General features: G+C 42.7%; 2 protein-coding genes across 6 annotated transcripts in view; one reads left to right on the forward strand and one right to left on the reverse strand.

The window, feature by feature from the left end:
- LNP1 (leukemia NUP98 fusion partner 1) overlaps positions 1–24,423 on the reverse strand; it is a 37,371-nt gene extending 12,948 nt beyond the window's left edge. The window contains exons 1-3 of one of the 5 annotated variants that reach the window (XM_020916735.2): positions 24,335–24,423; positions 7,821–7,902; positions 1,976–2,170 (exon numbers count right to left, since the gene is read on the reverse strand). In XM_020916735.2, the coding sequence (XP_020772394.2) occupies positions 1,976–2,131 (156 nt within the window). In that variant the 5' untranslated portion in view covers positions 2,132–2,170; positions 7,821–7,902; positions 24,335–24,423. Of the gene's footprint in view, positions 1–1,975; positions 2,171–7,820; positions 7,903–10,536; positions 10,749–11,659; positions 11,729–23,607; positions 23,770–24,125; positions 24,282–24,334 lie in introns of those variants that run through there. The other 4 variants (XM_020916736.2, XM_020916731.2, XM_070455008.1 and 1 more) reach the window with 4 other exon arrangements.
- Positions 24,424–24,598: 175 nt separating this feature from the next.
- TOMM70 (translocase of outer mitochondrial membrane 70) overlaps positions 24,599–25,606 on the forward strand; it is a 33,539-nt gene continuing 32,531 nt past the window's right edge. The window contains exon 1 of the mRNA XM_020916729.2: positions 24,599–24,925. Within this exon, the coding sequence (XP_020772388.1) occupies positions 24,599–24,925 (327 nt within the window). The remainder of the gene's footprint in view (positions 24,926–25,606) is intronic.

Consider the following 25,606-nt stretch of genomic DNA (forward strand, 5'->3'; position numbering starts at 1 on the left):
TAATGATTTGATGTTCCATCACTATGGTTCTGCAAGAATCGTGAGGCTGAAGAGCCACAGTGGAAACCACATGCAGATAGGAAAGAAGGGGAAAATTCTTTGCATGGATATGAAACTGATGGATGCAGGCTACTAACAGGCTGCAAGGGAGGATCCTTTGAGTGGAGCGGTGGGGAGAGAAAGAAAAAGATAAGGCTAGAGTAAGCTTTTTCAAGTTATTTTTTCTGAGCTCAAAGCAAAACACAAAACTTGAAAACCTAATTGTTTTCGTATCTCTAAAGGAAGAAAAATTTGAGCACGCTTTAGAGTCAGGAAAAGTTACGCATCCGACTACAGAGTCACTTCAGAAATCCGTGGCATTGCGTGAGCAGGGATGAAGGGATGAAGAATCAGGCCCGCCACTCTCTAGGACTCTGCCTACTTTGTCCCGGGGCCCCTGATCTGTGTTCTGTGCCTTCTCTACTCGGTTAGGTTGTCATGTTTCACCTGCACTTTATTTCCTTAAATAAACACGTGCTTTCTGCCTGCTAGTCTGCTAATTATGGAATTCACTGTCAACTCAGAGAATCTAAACAGGTTAAGTCAGGCAAGTGCCCAAAGCCAGTATGAGCAGGAAAAGACATATGGACCCTCTTTAGAAATGTTATACAAAGAAATTCTGCTATTCTCCAAGAGTTTAAGGCAAGCAATATTGCAACGCACAAGTGGATTCCCTAAATAAGGTAGATCAGCCTAGTTTTTAAAGTCTAATAAATGTTAAAATCTATTCAAGAGACTATATTTTATGTCCTGTTTATTTGTTTTCATATTTTGGTGGCTCCAAAGGGCTGTTGTGATCAACAGTGAACCGCACTTTTTTCTCCTTGTTTCTCCCTGGTTCTCACTGTTTGGCTAAACACGAGTCCTGTCCCTGGTTCACACATTATTAACACCTCCCTCAGTGTGGGCCATAAAAAGGTTAAAACGTGAGCACAGTAAGCAAGGGCTTATTTTATAACAGAATTATGGAAAGGAAGACTAGCAGGGTTCTTGTAGATCGTCCAGTGCAACCTCTGTCTGTTTCACTTAAAGAACCTGGAGCTCCATGAAGTGTTGAAACGCTCCCTTGGCCCCCGACTATGCTTTTTAAGAGAACTATTTTCAAATATCTGTGTCTCAAAGAGGTCTTATTCCTCAAACTTGCTGACCATTGGGAGTAAAAGACTGCTTTTCATGCTTTAATATACTTCACATCCATTATGCTTCTGGAAACTATAGAGCTAAAAATAAAATAACATCACCCCCAAAACTTATCTGGTTCTGGATTAGCGTAGCAGGGGGTTGGGGAAATCTTCTCTGGTAGCTGGAATTCTAAGTGCACGTGTACCCACTGCCGAGTCCACACCTGGTCAGGTCCACCCTTCCCCTCTCAAGAGCTCTCCTGTCCCCTGCCTAGCCATGGAAAAACAGTGCTGAGGGTGCTAGATGTTGGCCGTCTCTCCCACCAGGAAACTAGATGAGAACCAGAAGAAAGAGTACATCAAATTTATCAGGGGTAGTGATTTACTAAGTAGCATCCCCAATTCCTTCGATGCCACCAAACAGTCGAGCTATTTTCAGTGTTTCAAAAAGAGTGCTGGAAATCAAACAGTGATCCACATCAGTGCTACACAGACTATAACATCGGGTTTCTTTCCTTTGGCTTGAATTATATTACCACTCAATAGGATTATCCCAGGCTTATCAGGAGCTCTGAGTAGCAGTTAAATATATCTTAGGTTGCTAAAAATGAAGGAATCATTACTTAATAGATGAAAATCAGGTCCCTTGGAGGACAAGATAAAATGATGAAAGGGTTTTTTGTGAATATAAAAAAAGGTTTGGAAGTACTCATTTCCACCAAAGAAAACTTCATATCATAGGACCCTCAAAAAAACCAAAGAGAAGCCCCCCTCCCCTAGTTTGGTTCTCCCCTGGCTCCATTGTAACAACTCACTGGGCAGGGCAGGCAGCTCTTCCTGTAACTGGCATCTTGCGATCCGCGGCGGTCCCGGAGTCCTCGCTCATCCTCCTCTATCCAGCTGTGACCCCAGAAGCTGCTCGTCCATTTGGCAAAAGACACATCATCATCGTCATCATCTTTGTGCTCCATGTAAAGGCGCTTCAGGATATCCAAGGCCTGTCCCTAAATCTAGCAGAGAGAAATATCACCCAACAGGGCTGACTTGATGAAACCCAGGATCTCCCCAAGAGACAAAACGAAACTGATGTTTTCAAATGGTCTCTGATAATGGAATCCTTAAAGGAGAAAGATTTACTAAACAACCACTTCACACTCAGGCAGCCTCTGGTAGTGTCTATTTATAAATAGTGCAGCCCACATTCCCCTCCCCTCCCCCTGTCTTTTTAAATTGAGAGGCTTTTTAATCCTTCCATTGCTGGGGCTGTGCCTTGCAGCCGAAGGGTGGGAAGTACAGTCCGCCGCCTGGTTTTCCCTGTGCTTTGTTGCTGATGGCATGTGATGGCCTCTCCAGCTGTCAATGGTGATAGAGCATGACCCTCGTAATATGCCTGTCAGCTCCAGGCCACTTCTAAAACGGGGCCGCTTACAAGGGACAGACTGCAGCCTGCAAGATAGCCGGCTATTGGCATGTCATATCTAGAGCCAGAGATTCTCCTAATAAATAAATTTGATACTGATATAAAATCTAGCTCCTGGGACAAAAAGTTTTTTTTTTTTTTGATGTGCTATTTATACATGTACAAAGGTAAAGGATATACACATGCAATGTGCAAATCCTAAGTATACAGTCTGATGAATCTGAACATACGTGTACCCCTCTAATGACCACTATGCAGATGAAGGCAACATTTCCAGTACCCTGGCAGTCTCCCTCCTTCCCCATTCTAATCTCATCTCCCTCCAAAAGGTTAAGATTTCTGACCTCTATCACTGTAGATTAATTTGCCTGTTTCTGACCTTTCAATGGACTTATATAGCATGTATTATTCTGTGTCACTTAACATTATGTTAGTGAGATTTATCCTTGCGTCTATAGCTTATGTTTATAGTTATAGTTTATGTTTATAGTTTACTGTTTATGAACAGTAGTTCATGCTACATAGTATTGTATAGTATGATTATCCAACTTTTTAAAAATTCAGTCTACTATCAATGGTCTTTGGGGCTGTCATATTTGGGTTGTTTCCATTTGGGGCTGTTATTTATAGAGCTTCTATGAACATTAGAGTTCCTGTCTCTTAGTAGGCTTTTTCTTCCCCAAGGTAAGAAGAATATTACATTTATTGAGCCCCTACTTTGTGCCAGGGATGGAGTCAAGTATCTTACATATGTTATTTTCATTATTAACAACGCTGTGCTTGGCGTATTTTCATCACATTTTTATAGATGAGGAAATTTAATTCATAGATCATCACTTTCCCAAAGTGAAATTACTTCTGAGCAGCATAGCCAAGTTTGAAGCAAGAAGTAAGTCCAGGTTCTCTCCACTGTTCTGCCAGGATTCCAAGAAATTTTTAACAAATCTTATATTTTTAAATAGAAGCATTCTTGGACATTTTCCATATAAAGTTTCTTCCTTGAGCTGTAAAAATTGACTTAACTGTACCAATGTTCCTAGAGCACTATTCCACAACTCACCTTACTAAGGGAAAGGAACCAATGCACAAGATGGCTTATATTTTTATTTTTTGCTTTTAATTATAGGGTTCATGCTTGTTACTTTGTAATATTTTTATTAAAGAATGGAGGAGGCCTGACTTCTCAGTGACCCAGATGAGAAAGGAAAATATATAATTCTATGTCATCATTGTTGGTTGTCTCTGTTATTAAAGAAAGAAATCAGATAATTTTCTTTGGGGAAATAGAACCAGGTCTGTCCACAAAAAATGACTATGAATGGACTTCTTTTTTTCTGTTTCTCTTAAGACAAAACTGTGCTTTCTTCCAATTTCTGGGAAAAAAAAAAAATCTGGGCAGGGGGTGGAGAACCCAGAGCAGATATCTAATGACTTCAAAGTATTGTAGGGAAAAGGAAATAGGACTGTATCTTAAAATCTCTTTGAATAATATCTGTCTCTTCAACTTCTGAGTGTGAAAGTCACTCAGTCAAGTCCGACTCTTTGTGACCCCATGGACTATACAGTCCATGGAATTCTCCAGGCCAGAATACTGGGGTGGGTAGCCTGTCCCTTCTCCAGGGGAGCTTCCTGGCCCAGGGTCTCCTGCATTGCAGGCTCAGCCACCAGGGAGCTCTCCCCTAACACCTTATGTGCCCAGTCACTCAGTCGTATCCAACTATTCGCGACACTGTGGACTATAGTTCCCCAGGCTCCTCTGTCCATGGGATTTTTCCAGGCAAGAATACTGGAGTGGGTTGCCATTTCCTACTCCAGGGTATTTTCCCAACTCAGGAACTGAACCTGAGTCTCTTGCATCTCCTATCTTGACAGGCAGTTTCTTTACTACTAATGCCACCTGGGAAGCCCTTAATGCCTTACAGGCAAAAACAATTCAAATATTGGAAATGTGCAGAAAAAAGGTATGTGTTTATGTGTGTGTGTGTGTGTGTGTGTGTGTATCATGAGGAATTGGTTCATGCAATTATAGACTGGGAAACCCCACAATCTGCCAGTCTGCTAGCTGGAGACCCAAGAAAGTAAGTGGTGTAATTCAGTCTAAGTCCAAGGGTCTCCATGGAAAGCAAGGCTATAAGTCCCAGTCCAAGCACAGAGAAAATGAGATGAGATAGTTCAGTTCAAGCAGTGAGGAAAGAAAAAAGGGTGAATTTCACCTTCATTTGCCTTCTGTTCTATACCAGTCCTCAACTGATTGATGCCCACCCACAGTGGCCAATTTACTTTACTGAGCCCACTGATTCAAATGCTAATCTTATCTAGAAACATCCTCACAGATATCCCCCCAAATAATGTTTAGTGTAGGTACTCCCATAGCCAGTAAAACTGACATATAAAATTATCACAAAGGAACTAATCCCATTCCCGAGACTCCACCCTCAGGATCTACCTATCTTCCAAAAGTCCCCATCTCCAAATACACAGTGAGGGTCAAGCTTTAACACAAGAACTTTCGAGGACCACAGACATTCGGTTCACAGGAAGCTGCCTACATGACCATTACCCAGTAAAAACCCTGGGCATTAAGTCTTTAATGAGCCTTTGAACAATGTTTCACACATGTTACCACAACTTATTGCTGGTAAAATTAAGCACATTTTACAGGAGTGAAATGGAAAGGGAATTTTGGAGGCTTATTCTTGGTATCCTTCAGACTTCACCCAGTATGTCTTTCCCTTTCTGATTCTATATCCTCTCAGTGTAATAAATTTTATCCTTAAGTACAACAATGTGACGAGTCTTGAGGATTATTCCAGCAAATCCCTGAACTGGGGGGTGGCAGCTGGTGTCAAAAGTGGGATTCACTAGAACATTCACTGAAATAGGGCTAAGCAGTGTCTGGAAAAAGGATGAAGGGGACATAATGATAAACTTTTGATGCAAGCTGGCTACCTAGTCATCTATGGTATGAAACATCAGCAGAGATGATGTCTGTTGTGAAAGGTAAACATTACCTATGGAATTTCAAAATGATACATGCAACTCCAGGAGAATCACTGAATGTCTTGATTGCTTTTGGCAATGGTAGCTAAAGTGACAAGATTAAAAATTGCAGTTGCAAACTGGATGATGCATTAGGGTTTTGTTCTTTTCTCCCAGTGGGAGGGGAAAAGATTGTCAGTGCCAAGGCTAAAGCAAGCTTCAAATAAACCAGAAATAAAGGAGAAGTGAAAAGCAATACTCTGTCCTCTTGTATAGCAGCCCCTTACATTCCAGCTGGGGTTTCTCAGCAGCTGTAATGCCAGTCCTGAAAAGTGTTGAGGGGGTTGTACAAACTTGCAATGAAAAAAAGAAAGAGGGAGAGAGAAAGAATGGGAGAGACTTTTTTAAAAAATGACTTGTGTGTGTGGCTACTACTTTTGAATGTATGACAAAAACTCATTAAAATACTAGATGCCTATAGTTTCATATATGTTAGGGGGATTATCCCAATCAGGGAAAGCTCCCCAATAAAAGGTGTTGGTAGAACATAAAATCCTTGCTTTTTGCTGCTGGTGGATGGGTTAAAATTTAAAGGCTGGCTATTAAAATCTCACAACTGATTATCTTTGCTAAGATTTTTGCCTGTTGGAGCCTATGAGAAAGGTAGACAACATAAAAGGAGAGAAAATCTCTATAGGAAAATCTACTTTTGAGTTTTAAAAGTCAGGTTTTAATTTGCTAATAAGTTCTTGCAAAATCAGATGTCTAATTCTTAGAGGCTGATGATTTTCCAGCCTAATGTGGGTATTTTTGAATGGGTCAATTTGAACTTTAAGTTTGGCAGGATAAAAGGGACTTGGAACCTCACTGTCTGGCCCAGTAGTCTCTTGGCTCTGCTGCTGCTAAAGAAAAAAAGTCCTTTTTGGAGTCCTGGATTCAGAGATCCTATTTACCTGAACCTAACCCACTCCAGTACTCTTGCCTGGAAAATCCCACGGACAGAGGAGCCTGGTAGGCTGCAGTCCATGGGGTTGCAAAGAGTCGGACACGACTGAGCGACTTCACTTTCACTTTTCACTTTCATGCACTGGAGAAGGAAATGGCAACCCACTCCAGTATTCTTGCCTGGAGAATCCCAGGGATGGGGGAGCCTGGTGGGCTGCCGTCTATGGGGTCGCACAGAGTCGGACACGACTGAAGCGACTTAGCGGCAGCAGCAGCAATGGTAGGCTGAGGGGCTTCCAGTTGGCTCAGTGGTAAAGAACCTGCCTGCCAATGCAGGAGCCACAGATGTGGGTTCAGTCCCTGGGTCAGGGAGACCCCCTGGAGAAGGAAACAGCAACACACTTGAATACTCTTGCCTGGGAAACCCCACGGACAGAGGAGCCTGGCGGCCCCGTGGAGGCTGCAGTGTTGGACACACCTGAGTGACTGAACATGCATGCAGTGTCACCTAATGACTGCGACAGACTGCTCCAGCTTCTGAAAGCAGACATAGACTCAATGAATAGAATTCAGGCTCTGGGAGACGTAAGCCATCCTCCCCTTCCACCTTGTGGGGCCATAAACTATAAAAACATTATGGATGCTTACTGAACCCCATGGGTCACTTGCAGATGCCCATGGGAAAGGGTTTGTTCTCTGACGGGACCATCTGAAACCAAGATGCTAGTAACTCTAATGTAGGGACTAATTGCATCTGAGATGATTAATCATAAGAAACATGTGATTCCTGTCAAAACTCCAAGTTGGGAGACAGCATATTACGGGGAGTGGTACTCTCCACCCACTCCTAAAAGATAGGGTTCTCACCCCCCTTCCCAAGGATATATCACAGTTATTGACTTGTGTTTGGGTTTTACTAATAACATTACTGGAAATTGATAACAGTGGACTGGTAACCTGATTCTAATTCACTCACCTTTCTTTCTTGGTTAGGAATTTTTAGTATTAAATCCCCAAACAGAGACTGAGCTTCTCCAGGATATTTACCAAATAAATGATCAGGATGATAGGGATTGGGGTTATGTAAATCACATTCTGCAAACTTGAAAATTCAGGATTTTGTCCTGCAAGTTCCTGAACATGATGTGTCTTTCTGGTTAAGTTTATTAAAAATGTTTTTCTATGTAAATTCATCTATTCCTCTGTTTGAATTTATTAAATTAACACGTCTTAGGTGGAGTGCAGGGTATCAGTTGTGAGCCGCACTTCAACAACAGATCACAAGAGAAATTAAAAGAAAAAAATTAAATACTTACAGGTCTTGGAGGAAGTACCTGGCATGCCTTGAGAGGTCCCATGGGTAGGTCAAGGCAGAGTGCAGACGGAGAGAAGCAGGGCCTGCGGAACATGTTTTTATGAGTCTATAGGGTACAGCGCTTTGCAGTCCCCAGGCTAAGGCCAGATTGGTCAGTTCAAACCAAAAGAGCAGTGTTTTGATAAGTCCCATGAAGGTCTTATTGGTCTTATCTAGGAAAGTGTACGGAGAAGGCCATGGCAACCCACTCCAGTCCTCTTGCCTAGAAAATCCCATGGACAGAGGAGCCTGGTGGGCTGCAGGTCTATGGGGTCACTAAGAGTCGGGCACGACTGAGCGACTTCACTTTCACTTTTCACTTGCATGCACTGGAGAAGGAAATGGCAACCCACTCCAGTGTTCTTGCCTGGAGAATCCCAGGGACGGGGGAGCCTGGTGGGCTGCCGTCTACGGGGTCGCACAGAGTCGGACACGACTGAAGCGACTTCGCAGCAGCAGCAGCAGCAGCAAGAGAGTGTAAGGCGGCACTGGGAAGCAGGGGAGACCGTCGACTGCAAGGGCCTTTGAGGAAGTCCCATCAGGAACTTACACTTCCTCGTGATTCTGTGAGCTGCCGTCTCGGGCGTGGGTTTACCTAAGGGGACTACTGTCAGTTTCAGGTCACTGCTGGCCCGTTGGCCAAACAAAATGGATGTTGAGACACAAGAGCATGGAGTAGTTTAGCTAAATTCTCAACACTCTCCTTATTCCAGACCCTTCCTGCTGAAAAGTCTAGACCACAAGAAAAACTGATTGGGAAAAAATGTAAAGTTAAGGTTACTGCATGAGACAGACTGATTTAGTGATAACAGAAAAAAACAAAACGCCAACACCTGTGAGATGCAGGGATAGGTGGGCATCAATGATTTCTACTTTTTATAACTGCTGTCTTTCAGAACAGCTCCTGGGGGAATTCTCTGGCAGTCCAGTGGTTAGGACTCTGTGCTTTCCCTTCCAGGGCCTAGAATTCAATCCCTGTTCAGGGAACTAAGATCCCGTAACTCTCATGGCACAGCCAAAGAGAGAGAGAGAAAGAGAGAGAGAAAAGAACTGCTTCTGAATGCCAATATTGCCTTCACAAGATGCTCTGAGGTCTTGGACGCAGACAGGCTGCTGAGCCTATGATCACACCTAACAACGCTGACTGTGACACAGCAGGGAATGTCCTCAGCTTCTGCATTTCCAGGAAGAACACCTGTAGATGTTGTCCCCACTCATGAAGCCAATGGACTGACGTCAAAGACAAGCAAAACTGAGAGAAACTGCCTGCCTCCTGGAAATGCTTCCAAAACTAGGGACTTGGGACTTTCCTGGCGGTCCAGTGGTTAGGACTTCGAGCTTCCACTGCAGGGGGCATGGGTTCAACCCTTGGTTGGGGAACTAAGATCCCGATGCTGCATGGTGCCGTCTAAATAAACTAGGAACTCAACTGAATTATCTGGACTGGACAGAAAGCCCTGAGGCATAAGGACTCACAGTGGGAAGCCACACTGGAGGCCCCATTAACCTGTTTTGCCTGACTAATGTGTGCCTTCACTGGTGTGACTTAACAAGTGCACACTTTTCGTTTCCAAGGGTGCTCTCTGGAATTTATTTCTTATATGTGTACCTTCACTATCATGGACCACCTCAACATACCAGAATTGTGTTGTGCCTAAATTGATGGCTCAGGCCAGGTTAAGAAAAGGTTAATATAAAAACTTAAGGAGAACGCCACCTAGCTTTCTAAGGCTGACCTTTATTTTTAATAGGATTTGTTTAAATTGGCTAAATCCAGGATCCCTGGAGGGCCATAATGAAGAGTCAGTATTGCAGGATGCTTTCATCCTACTGCATGGGTCCTACTGATAATAATTTTGCTCTAAAAATGCCTTGACCAAGAAGGTGGATGCTGCAGAAAAAATGGTGACACAGCAGTCTGATGCTGCCTATCCTTAGAAAGGACTCCTTGCAAGGTTGGCCCTTACCTGGTATCTGGGAACTTGGCTGGCCACCCGTCCTCTGAAGTGATGTAAAACTTTCCCTAACTGGAACCCTCCTACACTGTTGGTGGGAACACAAATTGGTGCAGCCATTATGGAAAACAATATGGAGGTTCCTCCAAAAACTAAAGCTAGAGTTGCCATGTGATCCAGCAATCCCACTTCTGGGCATATGCTGCTGCTGCTGCTGCTAAGTCGCTTCAGTCGTGTCTGACTCTGTGCGACCCCATAGACGGCAGCCCACCAGGCTTCTCTGTCCCTGAGATTCTCCAGGCAAGAATACTGGAGTGGGTTGCTACTTCCTTCTACAATGCATGCATGCATGCTAAGTCACTTCAGTATCTGTGCGACCCTAAGGACAGCAGCCCACCAGGCTCCTCTGTCCACGGGATTCTCTGGGCAAGAATACTGGAGTGGGTTGCCATTTCCTTCTCCATCGGGGCATATATCCAGACAAAACTATAATTCAAAATGATAAATGTAGCCTTCTGTCAGAGCAGAACTGTTTACAAGAGCCAAGACATGGAAACAACCTGTCAGCTGACAGATGAATGGATAAAGATGTGGTGTATATATACAATGGAATATTACTCAGTCAGAAAAAGCACAAAATAATGCCATTTGCAGCTACACAGATGGACCTAGAGACTATTGTGCTAAGTGAATAGGTCAGAAAGGGAAAGACAAATACCATACCATAACACTCATATGTAGAATCTCAAATATGATGAGAATGAATTTATTCACAAACAGAAGCAGAGTCACAGACGCAGAGAGGAGGCTTGTGGTTGCCAGAGCAGGGGGCAGGGGCTGACGGGACCGGGAGTCTGGGAACAGGAGATGCAAACTGCTATACACAGAGTGAAAGAACAAGGCCCTACTGTATAGCACAGGAAACTATATCCAATATCCTGCAATAAACCATAAGGGAAAACAATATGAAAAAGATATATATATATATATATATATATATATGTATGTATAACTAAGTCACTTTGCTATACAGCAGTAATTAATATAATACTGTAAATTAACTAGACTTCAATAAAAATAAATTTTAAAATATATATACACAAAACTAAATCAATTTGCTATATACCAGAAACTAACACAATACTATCAATTAACTATACTCAGTTTAAAAAGAGAAAACAAACAAACAATCTTTCCTTAATGGAGAAGAGTGGCCTAAACTGCTTATACAAACAACGTGATTTATACTGAGTAACTGCCTTTCTCGCGCAAGTCTGGAGTTTTGGTACAGGCAGGCGCTGCATGCCTGCATGGCCAGCATCCAGTAAAAGCTTTGGGTTCTAAGGCACCAGTGAGCTTCCCTGGGGAACACCAGTTGGCACATGTAGTTACGACTCACTGCTGGGGGAATTAAGCACACGGTGTGTGATCCACTAGGAAAGGACTTCTGGAAGCCTGAGATCCGTTTCCTCTAGACTTGACCTAGGCGCATGTCCACTTTGCTGACTTTGCTTTCTCTCTTTTCACTGTTATAAATCTTAGCTATGAGCACAGCTACATGCTGAGCCCTGTGAGTTTTTCAGTAAGCCAGCAAACCTGGGGGTATTTTCTGGGACTGCCCAGGGCAGGAAGGGAAGACAACTCTTCAAACAACGTGGCCAAAAAATTTTCCCGAAGTAACAGATAAATTTACCACCAAAAGAAGAAATATTTGGCCTACATTACATGAAATTAGTCCATCTCCATTTCCTCCCTGCCCCACTCCCCCCAGTTAAGTCTGTTTCTTTAAAAGTGTGAGAGAAAGATGGGTCTCCACTCTGCCGGTCCTAAAGTTCTTACGACAAACCTAGCACCGCAAAGGAGCCGCAGCCAATGTCGTCTCAGCAGCTGGGGGAGAACCGCCCGAGAGGAAGCCAGGCAGCGCCCTGGGAGCCCAGCTGCCAGCGTGACCGGGCAGAGGCTTGGACGCCTGCCTCAGGAGATGCCGCCAGGGCCACGGGACCAGAGGGAGCCGCCCTTTTGACCCTGCTCTAACGCGCTGCCTTGCCACCCAGTGTTCACACCGTGCCAAGTGGCTGAGACAGCTGCAGTTTTCTAGACAGTTTGAGCGTGCATTTTTTTATTTCTCTTGTACTTATTGTGAAAGGAATTATCTTCTCATAGAGGGTAGGACACTAGTAGTGTGTGTGTTCTCATAAAGGGATCAGACAGAAAGGGTGCCCAAGTGACCATGATCCTCGGGCTGTGTAAAAATGAAGTGGCTTTGCGGTGCCCTCTTTCACATTTACTGCTTCAGAAGACTGCAGTAATGAAAAGATGATTTTGCTTTTATTTCATTCTTCTTTTATTTCCTTTTGTTATTTCCTTTCACTCCCTTATTTCATTCTCCATAGCCCCTACCTATTAATTTATTTTTAGTTCATTTTTTCTTCTTATTCTTGACAGTTAAAAGGAAGAATTATTCATTACACTGCTTTCAAGTTTGCCAAGCCAGTTTCACTGTGGAAAAGAAATGCTATGTATAGAGTTAAGCTGCTACTTTTTCTTTTTTTTTTAGTACATCAATGGTTTTGAGACAGTTTTCACTTGCCAGAGAGCAGTGCTTGACTACTTGACACTGTGTGCTGTGTTCTATTAATGTCCTGATCATCAGAATGTTCTTTTTCATGCAACATATCCTAATATCATCCATTTCCATGATTCGTATCCAGTTACACTTTGAAATGTGCAACCCTTCTGAGGTGACTAACCAAAGATATTGATTGTTACCTAACCAAGTGTCCTAAAGCATGTATATGAAGGTACATCATGATTTTTTATTCTACAAAGTTTTGTAATTTACATAATGAAAACTATTTTAAAAGTATTCAACTACAGATCACTAGCCCAGGTTGGACGCATAAGACAAGTGCTCGGGCCTGGTGCACTGGGAAGACCCAGAGGGATCGGGTAGAGAGGGAGGTGGGAGGGGGGATCGGGATGGGGAATACATGTAAATCCATGGCTGATTCATGTCAATGTATGACAAAAACCACTACAATATTGTAAAGTAATTAGCCTCCAACTAATAAAAATAAATGAAAAAAAAAAAGTATTCAACTGTTGATGCAACAATATATATGAGGGAAAGAAGGTATGTTTTCAGAGTTTTGCCTACTAGATTATTGGTTGTATAAATATCCAGTTACTTTGGCATTAAGCATCATTAAGTTCTGCAGGACTTTGGCTAATGAGACTTTGTGATAGTCCAAGTTTTTAGATGTTGTAATAGGTTTTTAAAAAAACCAGTGTCACAAGAGACCTTGAGAGACAGCATTAATTCTCATCTGCCAGAGATGGAATCTCTGCGGCTTTGTCTCCAGGAGTATTATTAATTGTATGATTTCTCAAGATCTCTTTGATCTCTGAGCACCTATTACTCTATAAAAGACTAAACAAACTATTTGTTAAAATTTACCACTTTGTAAAAAACTTTATCAGTTCAGCTCACCAATGTGCCATACTTCAGAAAAGATTTCCTCCCAGTTATTAACTGCAACTTCACAGCGTATAAGGGCAGTGCCTTAGCACCTCCTCTTGTGTCCACAAGCCTCCCCATAAAAAGTGCTCCAGAGAAGAACTGGGGAATTAGACTCCTGTGAGCCTGACTTCTGTTTTTTTCTTTTTCCACACCGAGTAGCACATGGGATCTTAGTTCCCAGGCCGGGGATTGAACCCATGCCCCTGCAGTGGAAGTGCGGAGTTTTAACCACTGGATTTCCAGGGAAGTCCCCTGTGAGTCTCACTTCTTAATAGGGTCAAATTTTGCAATGTAAAATAAAGAAGTGGGTCACCAAACATTTAACAGAAATTGTGACAAAATACTTAGGACATTTAGAAAAATAAATTGGAAAGATTAAAATTTGAGTCAATCAACAATGGGAAGTCTTCAGAATATTTAAAAGAAAAACTTTAATGAAGCTCTAGAACAATCTCTTCTGAGGATCAAATGCCGTATACTATTAGTCTGAACACAGCTTTTCTGAAAAGAAATATTGCAAGGTTTATTAAGAAGCTTTAAAAAATATTCTCATCCCTTGACTAAAAAATCTCACTTCTAAGTATTCTAAGTATATAATCAGAGGTTCATACAAAGGATATTTGTTTACCATAACATTATTTTAAACATCAAAAATGTGGAACTATCTTAAGAATAGAATTGACGATCAGGCTAATAAATTATGACATACTCATATGATGGAATTCTATGCAGTCATTAAAAAAAATCATAGGATTTAATGACACAAGCAACTTCTCAGAATAAAATATTTGGTGACAAAACCAAAATATAATATAGCGTGATGGTTAATTTTATTTATCAACTTGGCTAACCCATGGTGCCCAGATATTTGGTCAAAAATTATTCTAGATGTTTCTTCTTCAAAAAAATATTCTGAAGAGTGTTTTTTGGATGAGATTTAAAATAAAATCAATGGACTTTGAGTAAAGTAGATTGAGCTCCATTCTGTGGTAAGTCTCATCCAAATAGTTGATGGCCTGGACAGAACAGAAGACTGAACTCAGAGCAGGAGGTGACTGTGCCAGCAGACTGCCTTTAGACTTCAACTACAGGATTGCCTCCTCCGGGGCCTCTAGCCTGCGAGCCCACCCTGCAGATTTTGGACTTACCAGCTTGCGCAGTCATGTGAACCAATCCTAAAATCAATCAATCAATCTGCCTCTCTATAAAAAGCAGTGGTAGTCACACAAAGCTATCCATGTGTTAAAATTTCACCAAGTTCTGTGTGTGTATTGCTGGTGAAATCTGAATAAGTTCTCCAGATTATATCTATGTCAATTTCCTGATTTTGATATTGCCCTATAGTTATGAAAGTTGTCGATGTTGGGAACGGTGGGGGTGAAAGGTACATGAGACCTCCATATACATTTATTTGCAGCTTCTATAATTATTTCATCATAAAAGTAAAATGAAAAATTACTGCTACGAAGAAAAAGTTCTCTAAATGGGTAGCGACTAGATCAAAATGCTATTAAACTACAGGTATTCTTGGAATATAATAAAGATAGCATAGCTTTTCAGTATCTTTGAATCCCCACAGAAAAACCAATAGAGCAACCTCTAAATGAAATCATCATGGACAACTCTACAACAGATACAAGATTTCCCCCCACCCCCAAGTGGAAGGGGTGGGGTCACACAACCAACTGTGAGTTGTCCACGCTGAAGGAAGAAGGAAGTAAAAGGCCATCTGCTAGATTTAAGAATCAGAGAATCACAAAACAGTATAGTTCAGAAAGCACAAGTAATCAGGCTAAGAACAGTGCTATCCTTTTATCCACAATGTTGTTGAGCTGTTTTTTTAGATCTAGATTATAGATTTTCTTGGATTTTCAATATGGAGACATATTGTCTGTGAATAATAAAAAGTTACTTCTTCCTTTCCACTATTCTTTTATTTATTTATTTATTTATTTGTCTTATTAACACCTTCAGTAACATGTAATAAACCTAAAAAACTCGACTGGTTCTTAACTTCAAAAAGAATACTACTGATGTTTCACTCTTAGATATGATGTTTATTTAGACTTTCGGATGATCATTATCAAGGTTCTATAATGAAAATGTTTTCTAATTGGATCACAGGTAGATAGGGCAAAATACAACTTTGGTTAAATCTGGGTAAGAAGATCATGGTATGTTAAAAATAACTGCAACTTTTTGCTACTTCTTCATTGAGAGTTGCAGTCTAATTCACTTCCCCGTGAGTCTGTGCTGGTCTTACTAACATGCTTGACCCACAAAATGCAGTAGAAGTGAAGTTTTGGAAAGCTTTGCAACTTTTGCCTGCAACTCTTCGGACACACTCACAGGGAACCATGAGGCGTCACAGAAGTCTGACGACCTGACTCCTACGCTGGAAAGACCACAGGGAGGAGCTCCACTTGAGAGTCTCAAAGGAGTCCAGTCTCCAAGCCATCTTCACCAAGGTGTCAGACACTGAGCGAAGCCGCCTGGAACCTTCCAGACCGGCCCACCCACCAGGAGAGGAAATTCTGTTGACACCAGCAGAAGAGAAGAATCAATCAAGCCCTGCCCAAATTCCTGAGCAACAAAATTGTGAGATATAATAAAATACTTGTTTTAAACCACTACCAGGCTCCCTAGGTGTCGCTAGTGATGAACCCACCTGCCAAAGCAGGAGACATAAGAGACATAGGTTCGACCCCTAGGTCAGGAAGATCTCCTGCAGGAGGGCATGGCAACCCACTCCAGTATTCTTGCCTGGAGAATCCCATGGACAGAGGAGCCTGGTGGGCTACGGTCCATAGGGTCACAGAGTTGGACAAGGGTGAAGAAACTTAGCACAGAACAGCAGAAACCACTACCACTTGGGACGGTCTGTCAAGCAGCAATAGCTAACTGGAACACAGATATATAAACTATTTTTATGGTTTTACATTTTTTCATAATTTAACAAAATTGAGTCTCCTCCTCATTATTGGAATTGAGGCAATTTCCCACTGGTTAGGAAAAACAACAAAAGGTGAAGACAGGTGAGTGTAGCACAGAGGATCTCAGGTTCAGTACCAGACCAATGCTAAGAGCAGGTCTGCATAACAAGGGTTACTAGTCTAATAGGAATGAATTAGAAAATGGGTAGCTACTCCATCGCAGGCCCATCACTTGGTGATGGGCCAGCATCTTCACGCAAATCAGAAAAAGGAATACCATTTTTCATAGCCACAGTCTGACATGAGACTGGGATGAACAACGTGCAGGCGGAATCTCAGCCTCCACTTCTTCCAGCTTCCTTGCACAAGGCACAATTAGTATAACCTATATGCAATACCTTTGATAAAGTACAAAGAAATATTTCTATATTTGCAAATGACATAAATTCTTGTGGGTGGCAATGAAGTAAGTTGATGAGGATGGAAAGATCTTAGGAATCTGTGTGAGTGGGCAGAAAGGTGGCAAATGAGTGCACAAAGTATAAATATGAGCTAACAGTCTCAGCTAAGGAGAGGATCTAGGGCTGTTGCAGATTGTTCCTCAGATTGTTCCCTGAAGATGATACAGAGGCTTCCTTTGACAGCAAAAAAAGCAGCTACTTGATTGAATCATTAAAGTGACATTCCCCCTGAGAAGTAAAGTAGTACCACCCACTCAACTGATGCTCTGATGGAAGCTGAATAAAGCAGAAACCATTAAGAGTGGAGAAAAATTAATAGCACAAGGGCTCAGAAGAAACAAGGTATTCTGTATATGAGCAGAATATGAAGGACAAATTAATGAGGTCCCAGGGAAAGGAACTGAGGTGGTGGAGGAGGCAGCAGTGAATACAGCAAGCTTGGGACTGGGAACTAGTAGCTATGATGATCGTGGTGATGGAAGCAATTTCTGGTGATGGCAGCAGTTGCAGCAATTGAGTTGGTTTCCCAGCTCTACCAGTGTCTTGACCAGCAATGTGGCACCAGACCATCAACGCTGGCAACAGCAATGGAGATAGAGCAGGAACAAGGAAACGGTCCAACAAATACTTCATTAACTCTTTATTCAGCACTGACCATATATCAGGTATCACGTTCAGTAGATAAATGTTAACAAATAATCATTATATGCCCAGTCCCGTAATAGATGTGGGAGTACAAATATGATTAGATTAATGGTCCCCATCCTTCACAAACTCAAAATTGAGTATGGGGAACACACATGAAAACAAAAAAATTATGGCAATGTGGTAATTGTGAAGAAGAACCATAAACTTTTGTGTAATCCAAAGTAAACAGAGAAAACATATTCCTTTGTTCTGACACATGGCATGAGAGCAGACACTGTATTAGGCACTATATAAAACACAAAGTAAATCAGATATATACCCTGATCTGAGATGCTTATTGTCCAGTTGATGAAGTAGGACAAATACAATTCTTAAAAACAAGTAGGAAAGTGATATGTTTTACAAAGTTTCCAAAAAGTATCTCAGGTTTTTAAAGGAAAGCCTGCATAGAGTAGATACTCAGTATTGTCTTAAGTAAAGGCACATTCTACCTACTCAATCTTGAATGCTACTTTCTCTGTCTTTGATGCCCTTTAATATAGTTTACCTTAAAAAATCTTTACTGAGTGCCTCTTATATTGAGTGCCTGCTCTATACAGAATATCCTCCCTCAATCATATATTGAGCCCTAACCCCCAATGTGACAATATTTGGAGGTGGGGTATTTGGGATGTACTTAAAATTAGATGAGATCATGAGAGTGGGGCCCTAGTCCACTGGGATTAGTGTCCTTATAAGGAGAGACACTAAAGAGTTTGCACCTTTCCCCACCTTGAGAAAAAAAAAAAAGAGAAAGAAAAGAGCAAGGAAGGGAAGGATGGAGCAAGGGCAAGAGTGAGGGAAAAAGGAAGACAAAGAAACAAAGAAGATTGAAAGAAAGAAAATCACCTGAGGACCCAGCAAGAAGGTTGACACCTGCAAGCCAGGAATACAGCCCTCACCAGAAACCTAACTAGCCAGAACCTTGATCTTAGCCTTCCCAGCTTACAGAACTGTAAGAAATAAATTTCTGTTCATTAACCCAACAAGTCTAGCACATTTCATTATAGCAGTCTAGTACCAATAACCTCAGATATGCAGATGACACCACCCTAATGGCAGAAAGCAGAGAGGAACTAAAAAGTCTCTTGATGAGGGTGAAAGAGAAGAGAGAAAAAGCTGCCTTAAAACTCAACATTCAAAAAACTAAGATCATGGCACCCGGTCCCATCACTTCATGGGAAATAGATGGGGAAACAGTGGAAACAATGTCAGACTTTACTTTTTTGGGCTCCAAAATCACTGCAGATGGTGATTGCAGCCATGAAATTAAAAGACACTAGCTCCTTGGAAGAAAAGCTGGGACCGACCTAGACAGCATATTAAAAAGCAGAGACATTACTCTTCTGACAAAGGTCTGTAGAGTCAAAGCTATGGTTTTTCCAGTAGTTATGTATGGATGTGAGAGTTGGACCATAAAGGCGGCTGTAGAATTGATGCTTTCAAAATGTGGTGTGTTGGAGAACACTGTTAAGAGTCACATGGACTGAAAGGAGATCAAACCAGTCAATCCTAACAGAAATCAACCCTGAATATTCATTGGAAGGACTGATGCTGAAGCTGAAGCTCCAATACTTGGGCCACCTGATGTGAAGAGCCAACTCATTAGAAAAGACCCTGATGCTGGGAAATATTGAAGGCAGGAGGAGAAGGGGATGACAGAGGATGAGATGGTTGGATGGCATCACCAACATGATGGACATGAGTTTGAGCAAATTCTGAGAGATGGTGAAGGACAGGGAAGCCTGGCATGCTGCCGTTCATAGGTTTGCAAAGAGTCAGACACAACTGAGTGACTGAACAACAAGCCATCCCTCCCAGACTAATGTCCTTCTCATCCAAAATTCACATCCTTCTCACATGCAAAATACATTAATTCCATCCAAATAGCCCCCAAAGTTAACTCATTCCAGCATCCACTCAGAAATCTAAGGTCCAAAGTTTCACTTAAATATCATGTAAGTCAGGTATGGGTGGGTCTTGAGACATGAATCATTCTGAGGCAAAAATTCCTCTCCAGTTATGAACTTGTAAAACCAGACATGTTACATGCTTCTAAAATATAAACGGCCCTTGAACAAAAGAGTTCTGAACTGTGAAGGTCCACTTACACATGGATTTTTTTTTTTCAATAAATAAGTGTAACACTATGGTGCTTCCCTGACAGCTCAGCTGTAAGGAATCCGCCTGCAATGCAGGAACCCCAGTTCAACTCCTGGGTTGGAAAGATCCCCTGGAGAAGGGATAGGCTACCCACTCGAGTATTCTTGGGCTTCCCTGATGGTTCAGATAGTAAAGAATCTGCTTGCAATGCAAGAGACCTGGGTTTGATTCCTGGGGTGGGACGATCCCCTGGAGGAGGGCATGGCAATCCACTCCAGTATTCTTGCCTAGAGAATCCCACTGGACAGAGACTGGCCAGCTACAGTCCATAGGGTTGCAAAGAGTCAGACGTGACTGAGTGACTCAGCATAGCACAACTCTTCAGAGGTAGTTGAATCTGTGGATGCAGAACCACACCCGTGGAGGGAGAGCCAACAGCAAAGTCATATTCAGATGTGCAACTGCACAGGGTGGGGGCAGCACCTCTAAACCCCCACACTGATCAAGGCGGAAGTGCACAATGACAGGCATATTACAGATATGCCCATTCCAAATGGGAAAAACTAGGAAAGAAGGGCTGATGGGTCCCTAGCAAGTCCAAATTTAGCAAAGCAAAGTGCATTATGTCTTAAAGCTCAGTAATAACCCTCTTTGGTTTGACACTCTGCCCTCCAGGCCCACAGGGGTGGCAGTGTCACCTCCACAGCCTGGAGTAAAAGGTGGCCCTTCTCATGCAGCTCTCTGCAGGCGTGGTCCTGTCTCTAAGGCACTGGGCAGATGCATCCTGGTGGCCCTGCCCCCGGGATCTGTGGTAGGAGTGGGAGCCCTGCTATCTGAACAGCTCTTAGCATTCTTCCTTTTTCCTGAACATAAAGCAGGTTCACAGCTGAATAACTGTGTGGTCCTATCCTGTAAAAGCCCCAAACTACAACAGCCTTCGTTCCATCCTAATTTGGGGGGTGGGGTCCTCTTTAGTTCCAGCTGGCAGTGTTTCTGTTGATGAAATCCTGTTTCTATTCCTGGCTTCTGTTGATATTGACAATTAAGTCCATAAGTTGTACTAATGATCCATCAAATGATCTTTCGGCCACATCCTAGTGTTTGCTTCAGAATAAGGTTCTCTCTCTCTTTTTGCAGAAGGCTCAGAATTTTCCAAATCTCCTAGTTCCTTTTTATTTAAAGTTTCTTTTTCAATTCATCTTGCTTCTCTTACATTTTACTATAAATAGTAAGAACTACCCACGGCACACCTTCAATACTTTGCTTAGAAATCTCCTCTGCTAAATATCCAATCATCACTCACACTTCTAACTTTTACAAAACACTGGGACACAACTGAGCCAAGTTTTTTTGGATGCTTTACAAGGATCTCTGCTCTAATTTCCAATAACCTTTCTCTCATTTCTACTTGAGAACTCACTGGAATGGCCTTTATCATTCATATTTCTACCAACATTCCAAGACTATTCATGTATTTCTGTAAGATGGAAGTTTTGTCTCCTGTTTGCCTCTTTTCTTTCTGAGCCCTCACCAAAAACACTGTTAATGTCCTCATATCTATCAATAGTTTCTTCATAGTAATCTCAACCTTTTCTAGCACATGCCTCAAAACTCTTTCAGCCTTTACCCATCACACAATTCCAAAGTCACTTTCACATTTTTGGTATTTGTTACAGCAGTACTCTACCCTAGAACCAAAATATATAGGTACTTCTTGGGGCTCTCCAGAGAAACAGAACCAGAAATTTATAAAAAGGAACAGATTCATGCAATTATAGAGGCTGAGAAGTCCCAAGATCTGCAGTCAACAACCAGAAACCCAAGAGAACTGACGGTATAAATTCCAGTGTGAAAGCTGGCAAGTTCAAGACCCCAAAAGAGCCAATGCTTCGGTTCAAGCCCAAAAGCAGAAAAGATCAAAGTCCCAGCTGAAGGGAACACTGAAGTTCCCTCTTGCGCAAGGAAAGGTCAATCTTTTTTTCTATTCAGGTCTTCAACTCATTAGGGAAGGCAATCTGCCTCATTTAGTAAAATTGATTCAAATGTTAATTTCATCACCATCAACAACAGCCAAAAACCCAACCCTCTCAGAAGCACCCAGAATAATGTTTGACCATAAACCTGGGCACCTTGTGGCCAGGTTGACACATAAAATCAGTCATTAACACTGACTATTTTTTGGTCTCTGGAAGTAAAAGATGAACAAAGTTTCTACTGGTATGGAGCTTATGTCCTAAATAAATCATTTCAAACACTTGTGCTAAGAATGTGGACCAAGGAAACAGACAGGAGTGTGAGAAAGGAGGTGGAGGTGGGTAGAGACATTTATAGGAAGTGGAGCAATCCGGAAAGTCTAAGAGCTAGAGAATGAAACTGGAGTTACACTTCGGGAAGAATAATCTAGTATCAAACTGCAAAGTGGCACCTGGGAGAGGTACTACAAACAGGGAAGCTAATACAGCATACAGGAAAGATGAAGGTAATGGGAAAAAATAGAAGAAGAAGGGAAGAAACTATTTATTGAGCATATACTATGTGTCAGACATCCTTTTAAGTGTTTTCACCTATTTGAGCTGGAAGTGGCAAAGAGCACAGAGGAAGAAAAATATCAGAAAGATATTACCAACAATCAGCAGACAAATGTCTAAGGTTTCAAGTATGAGTAACCAGTAAGACAACAGAGAGTTCCTTTAATCTAGCAAGAAAATATCTGTTCACATACATAAAACTTCAATTTTTTAAAAAAGTAACATAATTCTTTTACTTCTCTCCTTTAAAATTTAGAGAAACAGAGAACTAAGCATTGAATGTCTACTATCTTGCAACAAACATTACACTAAAAAGACCTTAAATACCATCTAATTAAATCTTTAACATATAACCTGTTTTCAGTATTTCACAGCTTAGAAACGCATGCATCAGTTCAGTGAGGTCACAAAGGTAGTGACACTTCTACTCAGTTTCACATTATATTCAATTAGGAAATGGAGAAAATGGGAGGAAAGAGATGAATAGGCTAGGGAGTGGAAATTACATGTTTAACAAGGTAAAAAAGTAACAAGGACAAATTCATTTACTGATGCCAATCTTAAAAATAAAACCAACTCTTTAGATAAATAATAGCTACTTAAAAAAAATGTTTCAATGTTAACACTGTCTTTGGAGGGAACCCGGTGGCTGTGAAACCAGGTAGAAAGGAGACTTCACAGTAACTTTTGTAACTTTTGATTGCAACTATAACAAATCACTGCCTATTTCGATAAATGTTTCCTTTAAAAACTTTAAATGTTTTAGTTCCTACCAATAATTTGTAATTATTAGCATTCTACAAACCCCTGAGGCTGCAGAAAAATTGAAATTTCAAGAAAGAGAGAGTCTAACTTTGTTCTGAAAAGGCTAGGGAAACATTACATTAAGGGACCAAGGACTTGCCTTGGGGGTTGGGAATCAGGAAGTGAGAGAAGTCACTGCCTGCAACAATCACTATTTGATCAGTTCTACTGCTGTTATTTTTAGCTCATCTTTTTAGCCTGTTGCTAAGGAACTCTACGGCCTGAAAGCAGTGTACCAATAGGAACCCATATGAAGCAAGAGAAAAGCAATTATCCTGACTTTCAAATTAGGCCATTCAGTCTATTTTGGTACCATTTAATAAATTATTTCCTTTCAATCTTGATGCAGCCGCTATAGTCTGCACATGCATATTTTCGCTGTGTCGAAAATCCTCGGTTGTACCCAAAAGCAAAATCTTCATTTGTAAATTTTTATTATGAGGGTCTGCAGATCAGCATACCTGAAATGGAGAGCCATAGGTCTGGACTCTGATTTTCTATTAATACTTGTCTTTTATTCTCTCAAATACTTTGAATTCTAAACTTCTTGCAAGGAAAATTTTTGTATTTTAAGAAATTTGGTGCAGGACACGGTGACAGGACTTGACAAAGCTATTAGACACACAAAGCTGAAATTTCTACTTGGGAACATGGCATGACAGTGGGTGGATCAGAGCACTGGGGAGGGCGCGGAGGCTCCAAAGAGCGAGGTGTGGGCTGGGGTGTCAAGTGAAATCCGGTATGACACAAATACGTACAAGAAAGATGGGAACTCTGGGTCTTCTCATTTCTACCCACTCACTTCGACGTCATCGCTCTCGTAATTGGTGCAGAAGGTGAGTCGCAGGGACCCCGCTCAAGCTGTTTCAACTGGAGCCAACCTAGATTTCCACCGAGTCTGATTTCTGCCACCCGCCGTTGCCCTCGGTAACCTCAAATTCTTCGAAACTGAAATCTGGCCATGGTAGAGCTAAGAAGACCGGTGATATCGGGCTATCTTCAGCTTTTGGCTCTTTCCTCCCACATTTTTAAAAGTCCTTCCCACCCGATGGTTTCCGGGACACGCGCATGGACAGCCGAGCTAACGGCCGCCGGGCTCTAAGCAGCACCAGCGTGGTGGTAACGGGAAAATGAAGGGTCCAAATTCCACCAATGAACTAGGCAGCTCGGCCTATGCCCCGCCCACCACTCCTGCCAGCCAATAATCTTCAAAACTCCTGTGTTACTCCCGCCCATTCTCAGCGCAGCTTAAGAGCCTGAAGCTTCCTCTGCTCACCCGAGCACTTTAGCCCGCTGTTTATGCGCCCTTCCTCCGCTTCGCTAGCTCAGAGAGCCCTCGGCCCTTCTTTACTGAAGGCGTAGGGAGCGGCATCGGCTATCACCGGAGGCCCCGGACCCCAGAAGTTAGTCTTACGATCAGCAGCGGTACGAAAGGAAAAAAAAAAAAAAGGACTGCCTGGGACGTTGACATCACGCCCAGTTTACCTTGACCCGGAAGTGATTTTCCGCTCCTCTTTTCTCCCTGCCCCCCTCCCTTTTTGAGAAGGGAAAAAGGACAGCTAGGTCTGGCCCGGCATGCCTTGGGCTTCCGGTGACCTCTGGCCCTTTTCTGTCGTCCGCTCTTGCTCCCTAGCGTGCTTGTTCGCTCACTGCTTTCCTTCCCTCCCTCCCTCCCGTTTTCCTTGGGACGCTACCTGGTGACTGTGGCTCCCGCGACCAGCAAGGAGGCGGTGGCGGAGGACACTCGTTATGGCCGCCTCTAAGCCTGTGGAGGCGGCAGTGGTAGCAGCGTCTGGACCCGGTTCCGGGAGTGGGGTGGGCGGCAGCAGTGCGACTTCGGGCCCGGGCACCGGGGGCCTGCCGAGATGGCAGCTGGCGCTAGCGGTCGGGGCGCCCCTGCTGCTAGGAGCGGGTGCCCTGTACCTGTGGAGCCGGCAGCGGCGGCGCCGGGATACCGGGGCCCGAGGCGACTCCGGCGGCCTGAAGCGTAACAGTGAACGGAAGACCCCGGAGGGCAGGGCCAGTCCGGCCCCGGGCAGCGGACACCCTGATGGCCCCGGTACTCACCTGGAAATGGTGAGAAGCAGCCCCGGGCATGGAGGTAGAACCCGGCGGGTGCAGCCTTTCCTTGACGGGCTTGTGCCCCTCAGGGGGCTTCCCATCAGATGGAAGCTGCCAAGCGGCCGCGCATGGGTTTAGGGAATGCCGTTATAGGGAATGGAGTAGCCCGAGGGCACAGGTTAGCAACATTCGTTGACAGTTTCCTTTTGGTTTCAGAAAAATATTTGCTTTTCTTCTCAGTGACACAGCGTTTATCTCTATCGTTGTGGGTAAGGGGTCATTTGCTAATGTGATGATTGTCTTTAACTAGTGAAGGAAGCTAAATTCCCTTAACGATCGCTACATTGTGATAGAATTGCCCTGATCATTTCTAAGGCCTAGGGCTTAATCAGTAATAATCTTTTAGTAACCAATGACTCCCTGGGTTGGGGAGTAAATATAGTGACTTGGTGGACAAGAGTGAAATGCTGTTCAGAGGCATTTATTTCATCTGTGGGAATGAGTTCTTAAACTTGGGATAGAAGCATCTTAATTTTTTTTTTTTTTTTTATTTTACCTGGCAACTTAACATGACCAAGCCTGACTGCGTGATAACGGATTCTCTGACGTTAAGCCAAGCTTCCGAGTCCCTGATAAACTGCTTTGTATGGTTTTGTTGGAACTATTAAATCCTTCTGGTATCTGACAGCTGTTGGG

The sequence above is a fragment of the Odocoileus virginianus genome, chromosome 25 (assembly GCF_023699985.2).
Source record: "Odocoileus virginianus isolate 20LAN1187 ecotype Illinois chromosome 25, Ovbor_1.2, whole genome shotgun sequence".
NCBI lineage: Eukaryota > Metazoa > Chordata > Mammalia > Artiodactyla > Cervidae > Odocoileus > Odocoileus virginianus.